The sequence below is a fragment of the Corvus moneduloides genome, chromosome 2, assembly GCF_009650955.1.
Source record: "Corvus moneduloides isolate bCorMon1 chromosome 2, bCorMon1.pri, whole genome shotgun sequence".
NCBI classification, from domain to species: domain Eukaryota; kingdom Metazoa; phylum Chordata; class Aves; order Passeriformes; family Corvidae; genus Corvus; species Corvus moneduloides.
In genome coordinates this window covers 6423459-6439219 of record NC_045477.1, presented here as the reverse complement: position 1 = coordinate 6439219, position 15761 = coordinate 6423459, and the positions used below count along the sequence as shown (strand labels likewise).

The following is a 15761-nucleotide window of genomic DNA, read 5'->3' as shown; positions in this document are numbered from 1 at the left end:
ATACAACATGATGATAACAGTGTCTCGATGCAGCCGCCTTTTTTCAGTAATTTCATTGCTTGTTGTAATTTACCTTTGCAAAACCTTGTAGTGTTTTCCTTTTCAGATGCAAAGGAATTAATAATGTGGACCATCAGTAATTTTTTTTTTCATCTCTTTATTAGTGTACTCCATACAGGCAGTAAAATTGTTTGTCCTTGCTCTAGATTTGATTGAGGAGCAGAATGTAATTTGATATACTGTAGTGGATATACATATATATGGATATATATAGATAGATATAGATATAAATATATATATATATGTGTGTTTGATTGACTTGACCTGCTGGTGGAGGTTAGAAATGTCATTCCCAGCCATTTGTAGGGAGGAAAGCAAGTAATCTGGATGGGTAGCCCTGTCTTTAGCATCTGAGTTGTAGTCTTTATCTCAATTATACTTGTCAATCACCTCAGTTAATAGTAAAGTAGGAAATAAATTGTACTGAACTTACCTAAAGAGCTGTGTCCAGTGCAGTGAACTATAGGGATGTGTAAGTAAGAGCTACAGGAGAACTGGAAGAAAAAAGGGAAAAATCCCAGCCCCGTGGTAAACCTTTAGTCATACCTGGGTCTGACCCTCAGATCAAGAGGATTAATTTAGGTGTGCAAACAGGAATACAAAAAACTGGTAGAGAAGTGGCATCACCTTTGTATTTTTGCCTTCTGTGACTGCAGCAGTGGGACTTCCAGGCCTGGGCTGCACACTTCAGAAAGAAGAGGACACATGGAAGAGGGCACAGAGAAGAGCCACAGACTAATTAAAGGATTGGAAAAATGTCATCTCTGCAGAAAGACTTGGGAGCTCAATTTGTTTAGATTATCAAAAAGAAGGTTAATGGATGATTTGATCACAGTTTCTAAGTGCCTACAGGAGAAATTTGATAAAAGAGGGCTCTTCTGAGCAGGGAAAAAGATTTAAGAGCCAGTGGAAGCTGGATGCTATAGTGAGACAAATTTAGAGCAGGGGTGAATTCTGTGGTTTTGTTTGAGCAATGAGGACTGTTTCTCTCTGAAATAAGTTACTGAAGGGCCATAAATTTTCCATTACTGGGCTTCTTAAGCCAAGGTGGAATGAATGCTTTTGTTAGAGGACATTAACAGAAACAAGGCCTCTCCCACAAAATACTGTGAGATCCTCAGGAACCAGAGGCAATCTTCAGTGGCATAAACCACTTCTTTGACGTTTTAACAGCTGTGTTAAAAGGCATGATGCTAATGTTTTCTTTAGTGTTCACCTGTTTCATATAAGGTTTTACCACCTCCTCCAGTCCTTCTGGACCCAAAGTGCCTTCTTTAGTATCCCAAGTTAGCTGCAGATACAAACACTAAAGTGAATCTCATGAGTTTTTCTTTGTCTTAATTTTCCCATCACTTACTAGTATTTTTTGTCTTCATTAAGAGATGTGCAGTACCCTTTCATTCGGACTTGCTTTATCTAGTTATCTCTGTCCTGTACAGGCTCCCTTCTTTATACTTGGGCTACTTTCCATGTTAAATGTCTCCTTTTCTCTGAACCTCTTCTCCACTCCAAGCTTCCCGTGAAGCTCTGTGCATCTTCTGCAGAACCACACAGGTTCTCTGTTGGCAAGGGATAAGATGAACATTTTGGTCTTCTTTTTATATGCTAGATTAATTCTTGTTTCCAAATAATTAGCAATCACTGGGGTGGCCAGAGAAAAGAAAGTTCCGACTTCTTCAGGTTATGGCATCTGCAGTTTCTATTTATATGGTTGATCAGAATAGTTTATGTACTGACCAGAGATGAGTCTGTGACTTGGCAGTCAGTAACAAATGGTAGAGTGCATGTACACTGACACCTCATGATAAGAGCTGTAATACCAGACAGAGAATACAGGGTAATTATGGGGAGATCTCCTAAACTGTGTTAATAAGGTCCTAAATCATTACAGCAGGTTTTTTATTAAACTACCTCCCATTCCAGTTCTTTAATGTAAACGACAGATTTCACTGTGCTAATCTCTGGCACTAGGTTCTGTTTAATGCTTCTTGTAGGCAAAAAGTATTTTAGCCCACATAGTCTCCTATTCACAGCTCATACTTTAGAAGGTTATTTCTTTGGTGAGTTGCCTGTAATTTAGTGGAAGTAACAACAGGCTGTGTGCATTTTTCTGGATTTTAAAAATTCTAATTTAAATGATAAGCAATTTATGCAATATCTTGACGTTCCTTGACACATTGGAATTGAAAGAGGAGAAATGGAAGGAAATGACAAATCTTTTCTCTTTTCTTTTTTCTTTTTTTCCATCCTTGTTTATTATTTTTCTCTCATCGTTGTATTTCTCAATGTGTGGTTTTCAAGAAGCAGGGTTTGATTAATGAAGTGTCAGATACAGAGGATGTCATGAGAATTTTGGCATTTATTATTTGCAGCATTTAAATTAGCCATGGTATTTTTAGTATTCCTTATTTTTAATTTACTATGTCTGTTATCCTGTTGATAGTAAATACCCTCTTACAGTAAATATCAGTACACAGTAAATCTTGATCTTTAGACAACTGTAGTTGATATTTATTCAAAAATTATAATAGTTATTCAGATTTGCATTTTGGTGGAAATATTTTATTTATTTCACTGATGGGGGTGCTTATGTTCCATGTCTAAGGCCATCGGGATTATTTCACATAGGGAAATCAAAATCTGGCTAGAATTATGGTTTTGGCAATATCAGTAGGTCAAATAGAAGTTCAGTTGTTAATCTTTTATTTAGTACTTCCTTACTCTGCTCCTCTGCAAACCTGTATCCTAGACAATAGATTTCCATATTGCCATGCTTTTATATTGAAGACATGCCTCACTTTAACTTGTTTGGGAATAACTCTGATGAGAGGCACTAAAATAGGATGTTTCTCTGAGGGTTTTATGCTGGATTTATGATTCTGTATTGTATCATTAATGGGTATTGTATTTATTATATCCTTGATGCACTTATGACATGTCTATGAGCTTGTTCTCTCCTGTAGGACTGTAGAGAGATTTTTAATTCCTGACACATCCCACTTGAGCGTCAGTCTTGGCATTATACTTCTTATGCAAGCATCTCTACCTACTCTTCAGTGCTTCTTTTAATAGAACCTGTGTAAAAGAAGGAGAAGAAAGAAGCATACGTTTCATTTAGAGTATTGGGTTGCCTTTCTTTTGCATTGTACCCTTAAATAAATAATGTATCTCCTAGATAACAATCATATATTCAGTGATGTGTCTTGTTTATTATTGAAGGTTTTTTCTTTCCCCACCCATGTTAAAAATCACTTCCATGGTTTTGTGCTCCCTTCTTGCAGTCCTGTTTGTCAGAACGTGTTGTGCTGTTTGACAAGAGGTGTGCTATTCTCACACTACATAAACACTTTAGCCTAACTGTGCCATTGAAAATGCTTGTGATTCAAGAACCTGACTGATACTGCTCCTGCATTGTGTAGAGGCATTTGGAAATCTTCCCAGTGACTTTTCAGCAAGCACTTAATGTGATTCATAATGCTCTGGGATAGAATCACAGATGTGAAAGAGACCTACTACATCATCTCTTCTGTTTTCATATGAGATCAGGTTATATTCCCCCAACAGCATATGCATCAAGTATTAGATTCACACTACATTTGCTCTCCAACAACTTTCCAAACCTGACACAGAAAACATCATCCTGAGAGGCCTTTAAAATGTATAAAAAGAAACAGAGAGTCAAGGTTGCCCTGTCCCTCTGTTTTAAAAACTCTGTGGATTTTTATGTTATGCTTTCAGTGATGTTTTCAACAATGATTTAACTATATTGCTTGCACTGAGATATCTTTGGGTATGTCTGAGGAGATAAAATTGCAGAGTATTTCTTTGGAACTAAATAGTTACGACTTGGGGGGTGGGGGGGAATCCTTTTTTCTTAATTCATCTCTCTGTTTCTCAGGTACAGAGAATATATTGTAAATGTAATTTAAAAAAAAAAAAAAATTATACTACCTTTCTTTGGTCAGACTAGATCACACTGAATTCCAGGTCTGTCATCTGTGGGAAACTGCTGCAATAAATTCAATCCTATAACTTAAATATTTTCTTTTTTTTCTCTTATTCTCTTCCTTTCTGCATCCCATCCCTCCCTCCTTAGGCAGCCAAGGGCAGTTCCCACTCACACAGAACGTCACAGTTGTTGAAGGGGGAACAGCAAATTTGACCTGCAGGGTCGATCAAAATGATAACACCTCCCTCCAGTGGTCAAATCCAGCTCAACAGACTCTGTACTTCGATGACAAGAAAGGTAAATTATTTCCTGAACTCATGCTTCTGCACCGTTTTTTTAATAAGAAAGAAATGTTTAAAACCATTTCTCTTTGCTACTCTAATGTGAATGTATTTCCTATATATCCTAGGACTAGATGTTTTCTGTTACAATTATTATATGATTGTTTGTTGGGGGTTTTTTTTTGACTGGGGTTCACTGAAATACTATCTTGCACATTACAGTATATTTAAATTATTAAAAGGAAAATAATAGGATTAGAAATTCTTATTGTAAGATAATTTGGAAAATGCTGCAAAATATCTTGGTAGAGAATTTATGGGTGGCAAGAGGTGGCAAGAGAAGTAGTATCCCATAAAACTTGTGACTTGTTTTTATTGGTGTTATGCATAAATATGTATTCTATATATTTTTACATTTGCGTATATAATCTCATAGTTTGTTTCTGGTGTACAGCAGTCTGGTTGTTAGTGAAATGCACATTTGCTGTGGTAGGTGTTCTTAACAACTAATAGAAATACTTGTATTTTGTGTCCTGATGTTTCCAATGTTTCCATGCACAGATTTTTAAAAATTTTACTTAAATGGGGGAAGAGAAAAAGACAGGAAAACATCCATTCCTTACAAAAAGAAGGACATTATTTTGCAGTGGTATATATTTCTAGACATTGATTTGAACTGAAAAATCATTGAGTTTTACATAATAGAATGCTAATGTAAAGATTACACTAGATTCTGTAAAGAAATTTAAGTTAGGAGTAATAAATTCATCACTTGCCTTTAAAAAATGTGAAAGCTTCGGTGTTGATTTCAGTGCTACAAAAGTTCAACAGTTATACTTAATTCTGGTGCTTGAATTTATTTTGAAAGGTGCTCCATGCTCTAGAACATATTTCAACAAGTGCAGTCATTACTCCGCTTAAAATAAAAGAACTGATGTCCAAATGCTCTGCTGAATGATTACAAGACTTTAAAACACCTTGTAGGACTGAAAGCGCTTTGTGGATCCGTGCACTTCAATAGAGGAGAATCTAAAACCTGTCATTTTATACCTGCAGAAGCTGCAATCAAAATATGTTTTTTTACTATTAATATAATAGTTGAATAGATTCTCTTGATGGTGTTGAAGTGGTTCCTTTCTCTTTTATCTAATTTCCTGTAGCGTGTAATCATTTGATTTGCAATTTCTTTGAAATCATAAGTACCTTTTGAATGTAGGATTGAAGATGAGAGGTTTATAAGGTGCAAACTTTGCAGCTGTTAAGTCCTGTGCTGTAACCTTTGTCCACATGCACCCCTTTATTTTAGCTGTAGTCATTGGTGATCTGGGGTGGGTAAGTAATGCCTGCAAAACTAAAAGCAGAGAGATGTTGTCTACTGATAGAGCACATCAATACTCAGAAAATCTATATCTTTTATAAAATAAGTGACATTTTAAAGGATGCTGAGAAGAACGTGTGAGGACTGAAAATACATTAATTTGAGCATTGCAGCCATTTTGGTGTGAATTGAATTTTCTGTGTGGTTTAGCTAAATCTTTACTTTTACAATAAATAATTGAAGTCTGTATTACTTTTTAATATAATGAATTAAAGCAACAGAATTTGAATGGCATACAGAGTAGTAAGTACTAGAAGCAATTTATATTCCCCACAGGAAATGTGCAGAGCTGAAGTGTGTAAATTTAAGGGACCACAGTCTTTATTGAACTTTTAGCTTGTCCCAAGACTTGGAGGAATATTTGATGATTAATTTTATGGAGAAATTACTCTGCATCTATTGCACATGAAAACGTCTTCAGGTCCTTTAGCTGGAGATATTAAGTCTTATGTTGGCAGTGGTTTGCACTCTGTGTGATATTTCCAGTCTCAAGTATACTGAGAGGAGTGAGCAGTACATCCAATTCCTGCATGGAAAACATTCTGCCACTTCTGAAAGTGAAGTTACAGCTTTCACTGGCAATTTTTCCTGTTTGTATGTGTATGGGTTCATGTAAGTAAGAAAGACATTCCTTTCACATGCCTTTGATGCTTGCATTATTGAGCCAAACTGGAGAGAGGTATTTATTAGTGGTTTTGTCAGGAAATGATGGCAAGTGAAACTGTGAAGGCTTCCCCTTTTTTTCTCTCCTTGTTTCCCACTTCTCCCAGCTAGGCATACAATTTGGCTATAAAAAAAGCAGCTTTCTACTAGAACCAGTCATTGCATTTAATTTATTGAGAGCAGTGCCTCTGCCAGAGTCTATTCAAACCTGTCTCTTATTGTTAGCCAAAACCAACCTCCAGGTCTTATTTATCCTTTCAACACCATGAGCATTGCTTTTTAATAGCTGTGCTTTGCAAACTCTGAAAATTAATGGAAACTTGAACAGCCATAGAGTTATGTTCTGTGTAAAAAACAGAAGCTCAGACAAGGTGCGTCACCAGCAGCCTTTATATCCGTCAGAGCTGAGTAACTCTGGGTGTTGCCATGTTAGGAAATAAGTCACATTTGCTTACTTTGAACTTTACTTCCCTTCAATAGGTTATTTTCTACTTATATGAAGGACACATGTAGGAATGGGAGCATATTTCTTTCATGTCTGGAAGCATAACACAAATTCAAGAAATCTTTTTGTTGATAGCTGTATATTTTAATAATTATGAGAGAGTCAAATAGTAAAGTGAAGGAACGTGTGTAAGTATCAAAAGAGGGTTGAGAGTGCAGCAGAATATGAGGGAGATGAGAGTTGTCATTGTATATAATAATTAAGGTTAGAAAAGACCTTTAAGGTCATAAAGCCCAGCCATTGACCTTAGGACCACCACCATATGGTGCAAGAGGTGCCAAAAATAGAGCAAATTGTCCATGCAGTGAAAAGCCCTCCCCGCTGGATTGTCCTTGGCAAGACCCATTCTGTGTTCACGCTTCTTTCTTAAACAAGTTGGTTCCTCTGTCTTGCAAAGCCATTTTTTGACCAAAATAGAACTTCTTGCAAAAAAGGGAGAAAGACTCAGTCACCTGTGCCTTTCATATTTCTGTGCCTTTCCTCGAGGGGTTAATTATTAGTCTCCAGTTTATTAAAAATGGATGAGGTATGTATTATGAAGAGCACATTCATGTAATTTTGCACTCTTCTGAGCTGTGGTGCAGTCATTGACATTGAAGTTAGGAGTCATCCTTCCTTTTTCTGTTTTAGGTATTTTAACGTACAGAAATGCAATGAGCCAAACACACTAATACCAAAACCACATTATTAAAATTACTCTTCTCTTCCCCTCACATACTGTCGTGGCCACCTCTTTCTAAGTACAGATTTTTTTCTCAGTTAAGAGGATTTTGTGGCTAGTAAAGAACACTTTCATCCCAACCTTCACACCAATTTAATATTTATTTAATATTAATAAAGGAGACAAGGACTATTTTTAACTTGGGACATTTCTGGCACTTGGCCTTTACAGCCTTAAAGTGATATAGACAGAAAATTAGGAGTGCCTTGTTTCAGAAAAGACAACGCTGTGGATTTAGTGAATGTGAAATCACAGTTCAGAGGTTGTTTCCAGGTCTTCATCACTTGCAGTAGGTGGTTTGGTTTTGTTGTAAATTTAGGCCTAAAATGTGTTTGACTCGTTGAGGTGATGGGAATAGGGAGAGGAAATAAATCCTATTTTCTTACAGGAAATTAAGTTATAGCTTTATTTTAGTATCTAACCAAGGTGAAACTGTTGCTTCCCTCCTACTCTTTCTTTGATACTCTAAAATATATTAAGATTTGAAATAACTTTGTCTTTTTTATTATTCTAATGCAGAGTAGCTAAAATATATGAAAAAGAAATGTTCGATGTGGTGAACTTGGTCTCATTGATGACCTATCTCCTTGCTGTCCTTTTTGGTACTTCTATCTTTTTCTGGTTCCTCTACCTCAGAAATTCAAGGGCACTTTGTATCAATTTGATTTTTAATTCTTTCTCTTTCATTTGAAACATCAAGCTTTTACCTGAAAGTAAAAAATACTGTATTGAATAAGTGGATACATGTTCTTAAATGTTAATAAGCTTAACAACCTTACCTTGGTCTCCAGCCCCCTGTGCTCCACCAAGAGAATTTTAAAGATTGTGTCTTCCTTAAAAATAGGAATTCACAACTCACCCTAAGCAAGTTCAGATTCTCTGGAAACAAATGCAAATTGCATGCTGCACTTGAAATGAGTCTTTCCCTACACAGTTTTCAATTAAAATGAATAATTGCCATAGAAACCTCTGTATCACTTTATGCACCCAAGTACCTATAATTGCATAGCTGCCTTTGGAAGAAGCACAATGTGCAACAGTGTAGAACTGGCAGATATTATTTTAAATTAATGTAGGTTATTTTAGTTTATCTTCACTGGTGTCACTTCTTAAGGATTTTGAGAGGGCAATAAACGCTGAGAGACATAAATATGAATGCAGAGCTATAAGGAAAAGGCCACAGCATGGAGGCAGAGAGATAATTGATAAAGAGAAGACTGAAAAGAACCTTTATGCAACTTGTTATAGCAGCCATCTTCTCATATTCCCATTCAGTAGGGGGAATACAGATAAATACAGAGCAGGATATTGAGTTATAAAGGAGGCGTGTACAACTGAACAATGGCTGTTGATATCAAAGGTGTTTAATCTCCTCAATATTAAAATGTGTAATTGGACTATAAAAAGGAAGAGAATCTGTACCTCGTGTATACATACCTAACAGTTTTGCTCAGTCAGGCAAGTGCAAGTGTAAAATACCTGCTCTCCACCTTAACAGGGAAGTTTGCAGGTCTGTTGATAGTAAAACAAGGGTGCGTTGACATTGACCACGATAAGTTTGCCACAAACTGACACAGATTTTGATGAGACGTGTGCCTGATGCTAATCATAGGTGGGTACATGGCCCCTGTGCTTTCATCAAGTAGTAGCACTTTCATGTCTTACTGAAAAATTAGAAAGGATATTCCAGTCTCAGGATTATTCATCCCTCAGCAGCAGAATATATTTCTTTAGATGACCTTTGATTTTTTACATGTAAGAGTACTTGGCATTTATGTAGCTCCCTATCATCTTGAAAGCTTTCAAAGATAGTGGTGCACTAGGCAAGGGTTGTGAGAGGGCACTGTTCTTGCAGAGCTCTCGAGAGCTTCCCTGATAGGCACAGTGATCTGGTGGGAACACGTTTGGGTACAGCAGCTGCCCATGAGGTTCAGCATTTGCTCCCTCTCTGGGGTGGCACTATTATGTTGGAACTTATGTGAGTTTAGAGAGAGGCTGTGTCTCTACTCAAACCATCATGACTGTTGGGATGGTCAGCTGTGCTATCAGCTCCATGAAAGCAACTCCTGACCTTTTGCTTTCTCAACAGAAAGATATTTAGAGGGAGACTGAAATTCGCAGTGTACAAGGCATGGGATTTTAATTACAGTGTCACGTATGTCAGTTTAGAAGGATTCATTAGTGCAGAGAATTTTTTCTGACTCTGACACTAAAGTGGTGATTGAATTGCCATCCAAAAGGCTGGTCCTTTCAGGTATGAAAATCCTGTCTCTCTGATGTTATAGATACAAAACTCCATTCTAGTTAGCTGTATTTATCCTTTGACTTGTTTTGTGGCAGCCAGGCTCTGGATATTGAATTTAAGTATAAACCACATCTACAGCTTTCTCTGGTGATCCAGCCTCAGATTCTAATCTGCATAAACAAGCAGAGGTACTTGTGAGTTACAAAAATAATTGAGGACATTTCTGACTGGAGGGAAATGCTGAACTTACCTCTTGTAGACATTTAATGATTCTGGTAAGCAGTTGAATTTAAGATGTAGGTATGCAAGTAGACAGAAGGAATTGGCTTGTACAAAACATGAGTCAGAGAAGCAAAGAAAATAACGTTTCTTTTTGCGGTAGAAAGTAGAACATACAGGGTTTAAATTAGTTATGCAGGACAGGGAAGCAGACAAGCTGTATTGCTGGGAGTATGGAGAGCCTTAGCATTTAGGTAATGTGAAATCGAGTAGCAATGATGAATGGACTTACATCTCCACCTTCACATGCTCTGCCTCCTGTTACATAATTGAGTGGAGATGGTATCAGACAGGAGATGATGGCCAAGCTTAACCCCATCCTAGGGTACACATATAAATTAGAGATTCACTGTTACTTAGAGTTTAATAGACCCTTTCACGGAGAGAATACCTTGTAATCAAACTATGAAGTAGCATGAAAAACAATGGGGAAAAATGCAAGAAAACTATACAGATAATTTCTGAAGTATTATATTACAGCTAGATAAGTTTGGGGGAAGTTATACAGAGGGATGGGATTTTATCTCATTTTTTTCTCCCTGAGCTGAAGAGCAATACTTTGTAAATGTTTATAATATTTGGGAGGCTTCTAGCACTTAAAGAAAAGAATTGTATGAGATAGAAATCCTATTTTTACACAGAGCTTTCCATAAAGATCTTTTAGAACAGTCATTCCAAGGTATGTAGTTGAGATCATTTTTTTTTCTGTTGGTCATATCTGTTGATTCCACAACTATGCCAGACAAATATCAGTAGCTGTGTGGCCAGCTCTTATCTTTCCTTGAGACCCACTGTATGACATATAGGGACAGATAACCTGGGTTAAGTCTTTCAGCTGCAATTTTATTTCTTACTTATGGGTTCTTGCTCTCACTCACTCCCCTGCAAGGGGTAGGGGAGAGAATCAGAGAGGCAAAACCAAGAAAAGCTTACAGATCAATGTTAAGAGAGTTTAATAAGTGAAGGCAATGGGAATAAAAAATTCCAAGTAGTGGAAAGGCAGTCACTCACTCCGTCCCACCAGCAGTGTGATGCACCAGCCCGTCTCCAAGCAATCCCTACTTGGGGAAAACAACTCCCAAGTTTTGTTATTGCTGTATTTTATGGAATATTCCTTGGTCAGATTGGGTCAGCAGTCCTGGCTGTGTAACCTCCCGACCCCTTGGTCACCCCCAACCTTCTCACTGTGGGTGCAGAGTGAGAAACAGAGAAGGCCTTGACACTGTGCAAGCACTGCTCAGTGATAACCGGTGCGCTGATGTGTTTTCCACACTGTTTCGATCATGGACCTAAAACACAGCACCATGTGGGCTGCTATGAAGAAAATTCCATCTCTACCAAACCCAGTACAGCTTCCCTCTGGGTCATGGATAGGAAATAAGCTTAAATGATTTTGGATGGTAGTTCATTAGTGCTCCGGGGAAAGAAAGACACTGTCTTAGAGCTTTTGAGATCAAGAAGTGTCTCACTTTATCCTTAAACCCCACAGGTTTCAAAACAGGTTGGCACTTTTGAAACCTGGAATGCTTGTGTTCACGCATCTTAAAAAAGATAACGTGATCAAAGGGACCAGGAGTCTGTTAAAATATCTTGACAGTTATTTTCTGCATGAATATGAAAATTGCATTTAAAAAATGTATTACAATGCATTAGAATATTATTTCATTGCAATAAATTAGTAGAACTACTCCCACTTACAGCATTTATTTTTCCATTTCTTAGCAGAATCAAGGGAGTAAATGGCCGTATTGTAGAGATGGTTAGAAAGTGTAGGAGCTTGCATTATATTGTGCTGAAGTGTGGGTATGTGCAGAAATTAGGTTTACCAGCACTCAAGCTAAATGGAGAATGAAGCTGATATATTGGAATATGATGAATTGAAGTAGTAGTTGTGATGACACTGCTAAGATTACTCTGTAATGAAGTTTCATGATACTCAGGCTGCTGGCTATTTTTGTTTTAAATGGCAAAGAATCTTTTACTAGTGAAAATTCCTATTTTTTGGGGGTGGTGGGGGGGGTGAAGTTCAAAAGAGGCACAAAGAGAGATTTCTTTTATCTGCCCTCTCTGCACTAGGTGTTTACGTGGATAAGCTAAACTTCCTGGGATTTCTGAAGAAAACAAGCCTGCTACATTAAATTCTGGACCCATTGGGGTTTTTTCAGACAACTCTTAGAGCAAATGATAGTGAGGAACAGTTTGAGTGCAGAGAAGGGCAAGTGGGACAATGCGCTCACGATGATAAGTGGTAGATCCCGGAGCAGTAGAGCTCAGCATTGTACATCATAAGAAACGTGAAGGTAGGCAGAAAAAGACATTTTGTTTTTAATCAGGAGCACAGTGAACAGTGTTCCTTAGGGAAGGTGAAGGTTATTTTTTTGAGGAACTAGGTGACAGGCAAGAGTGCTGATTGTTATATCACAGTGTATTCAGTATAGCAGAGTCATAGGAATAAGAGAGTCACCAGACAGGCCAGAACCTGAATGTTTTGTCATATAAGTGATTGTTAAATCCAAGAAAACTCAGCTGTGGAGAATAGAAAGAACTGACTTTGTAAGGGATAACTGATATTTGCAGCTCTGGTGAAAATTATGCGTCTCAGAGGAAGACAGCAACAGTGGAAAATATTGAAGTGCAAATATTTAGAAATGGCATATCAGTGTATAAATGAATAGCTTAAATGAATAGGATAAAAGCATAAAAATATTTATGATTAAAAGGGAAAGACAATCATGGAACATTCTGATATTCCCCAGACAGAAATTTGTGATGTTGGATATAGAAAGAAGAAAAAATCCACACCACAAGTACAGTCATGACTTTGCATCTGGAGGATAAAACTCTTCCAAGGGCAAGGCAGAAACCTCTGAAAACATGACAATATCTGCGTGGCACATTGCGATGAAGAGACATCTGAGCTAGCTAAGATATTGCAGACAGGTCTGTCCAGATTCCACAGGGTTTCTCCAAGCAAATTAGATCAGCTGAAAAGAATGTTTTTGGGATGGCTTATATAGATGGATGTAACTTAACACATTTAAAATTTAAGGTTGTGGTACTGCAAGCAGTCAATCAAAAGCTGACTTTGAAACAGGAACTGGAATGAAATGCAATATAATCTCAGCAGCCCTGCACTAACAGCAGGTGGTACAGTCACTGCCATTCCAGCTGCTTTTAGAAGGGTTAACGTGGAGATTAACTATCAGTCAGTAAATGCTGGAGGAATAAAAACACAGCAGGTCAAGGAGAAATGTAGTTCAGATGAGTGATTCAACAGCATAAGTTTAGGGAATTACCCAAGTGGATGGAAAAGAACTCCAAAGGATATGACTGAAGGACAGTGACTGCCAGGTAGGAAAATAGTAATGGAACAGGAAAAGCCTCTTCTATCAGCATGATTCAGAATTCCCACTCTGCATTACCTAGGCCTGAGACAACTGGATTGATTCCAAACCCTCCCCAGAAGCCGGTTTGATAACAGAGTTGTACCTGTGGACTCCAGCCCTGTGCCCTCTGAAATTACAGCTGCTCTGAGGAGGTGGAGGCTTGCCAGGTTGTGGATTCATTTCCATATTGCTCAGGCAAATAGGGTAGAGATGTCCCAGAGATGTTCTGTCCCCGCAATGTTGTATTAGCCAGGTTTAAGAGTCTCTTGGCTCAGGGACATAAATCCTCTCCAAGTTAGAGCTGGCTGTGAGTATGAACATCTCTGTAGCAGGCTTGCCTCTGCACACTTACCAAAGGTGAAGACAGCTTGGGTCTTTTTTCACTGGTATGTTAAAAATATGCATAATGTACCCACTGAAACAAATTTGTAAAAGGTGTGTACTAGATCTAAGTGAAATTTTTCAATTCCTCCTGTGTATTAGATTCACACCTTATCATGTGAATACAAATCCTGCTATATTACAAAAAATAGAATACCCTATTTAAATTTCCATCGGTAGTGGAAACAAATTAAAGGCAAATTTTACCAAATCTAACATCTGATGTTATGAAGCCAAACCAAAATCCAGATGAGTAGCTTACAGGAGGATCACAGTATTGAGGTCAGGCAAGCTGAGGATTTTAATATGGCCAAAGATTTAAATAAAGGAAGTAGATGTATGCTTTCATAGTGCCTGGATGTGCCTGAAAATAATACTGTTTTCAATTTCTGAGGTGGAAGCATGGGATATACCATTATCAGAAGTGCTCATCTTTCCTCTCCCTTTTCTGGTAGAAACTTATTTAAGGAACATGATTGTTTCAGCACAGAAATTGTAACAAATCATTGTGTACTGGAGGATCTTTAAGGATCTGTGTGCAGAAAAGTAATTGCTGATACGGGGTGAAAATCCTCAATAACTCAGTGAGAGACTCTGTGATGTTCTGCTGTGAGCCAAAGAAAATAACTTTAAATTTAACTGAAACGAGAACTGAATCAACCTGAATGAGATTATTTTCAGAGGCATGTTCTCTGAGTAAAGGAGGCTTGAGGAAACACAAAAACCAAAAGGCAATTGTGTAAATGGAGAAGAGGAAAAAACAAACCAACAAACCAATAGCACACAGAGTTCAATCTCATATTAACAGATGTAAAAAAAAAAAGAATTAAAACCTCTGTAACAGTTAATCTGCAGTAACGAACAGGTAATTATTATATCTGTATATTCAGTGTCAAATATCAGTAAGTTTTCAGTATGCTATTTAGATAATATAAAATAATTGCAAAACTGGGAAGCGAAATTAAGCTTCTGAAATCTAATATAAAACCAAGATGCAAGGTAAGTGTATATACAGTAACAGAAGTATTTCTGAAAGAAAAAATGCAGATGTGAATTTCTGTCATGGAGTCTGAGATGCTAAAAAGCATTTCATGTATGTGACAGCTGTATTAAGTCAGGAGCAACCTTCTAATTCACTGAGATACATCCAAAGTGCTGGACTAGCCATTATCTTTTCCTTCCTTGAACCTCAGCTTAGCTTCTGAAGCAAAGGCCCATTGATCAGTCTGATCAAACATTTTAAATGTAACCTGTCACAAGCTATTACTATTTTATTTCTATCTGTAGCTCTATTGTCCAGTAGCAGCCTAAGAGAATAATAATAATGCTATGCAATTACACTGATAGCTCAACTGTATGTTAGATGAAAGCAAAGCAACCTAAATAGAATTTCTCATTATCTAAAATAACATTTAGAAGCAAAAAACACAAGGCCATCTTACTAGATCATTCTCCCTGTATGGGTTATCTTGTCATGGTTGAGTTTATAAAATGTGCATCACAATATACAGCCTTAGCACACCTGTATTTATTTTTCTTCATACAGGATGTGTTTCCCCTTCTGATGCTCTTCAGATTTTTCAGTCAGTTTTTGAGCCTAAAAATAAAGCAGGTGCCATTTGTATCTTCCCCACCCTGAATGAAATTATCATTAGTCTCTGTGGAAGTGTCATCCTTTCTATTTTAATACCATGGCTGTGCTTGTTAGCACGGAGGAGAAAACCTGTCTGCGTTGAGCTATGTTCAGTGAATACACCAAACTTGATCAGACTTGCATGATATGGGTAAGTAGTGCAGATAATTAGCACTTATATTAATTGTAAATAATACGAGTACGTGCAGACTTAAATCTGCCTCATTCAAAGGAAGAAAAACTTCCAATGACTTGAAAAGCAATTCATATTCAAATTCAT

The 15761-nt window shown here is 37.3% G+C and overlaps 1 protein-coding gene across 3 annotated transcripts in view; it reads left to right on the top strand.

The window, feature by feature from the left end:
* CADM2 (cell adhesion molecule 2) overlaps positions 1-15761 on the top strand; it is a 1080208-nt gene that overhangs the window by 902582 nt on the left and 161865 nt on the right. For all 3 annotated transcript variants that reach the window (XM_032096903.1, XM_032096885.1, XM_032096894.1), the window contains one exon: positions 4157-4306. In XM_032096903.1, the coding sequence (XP_031952794.1) occupies positions 4157-4306 (150 nt within the window). The remainder of the gene's footprint in view (positions 1-4156; positions 4307-15761) is intronic.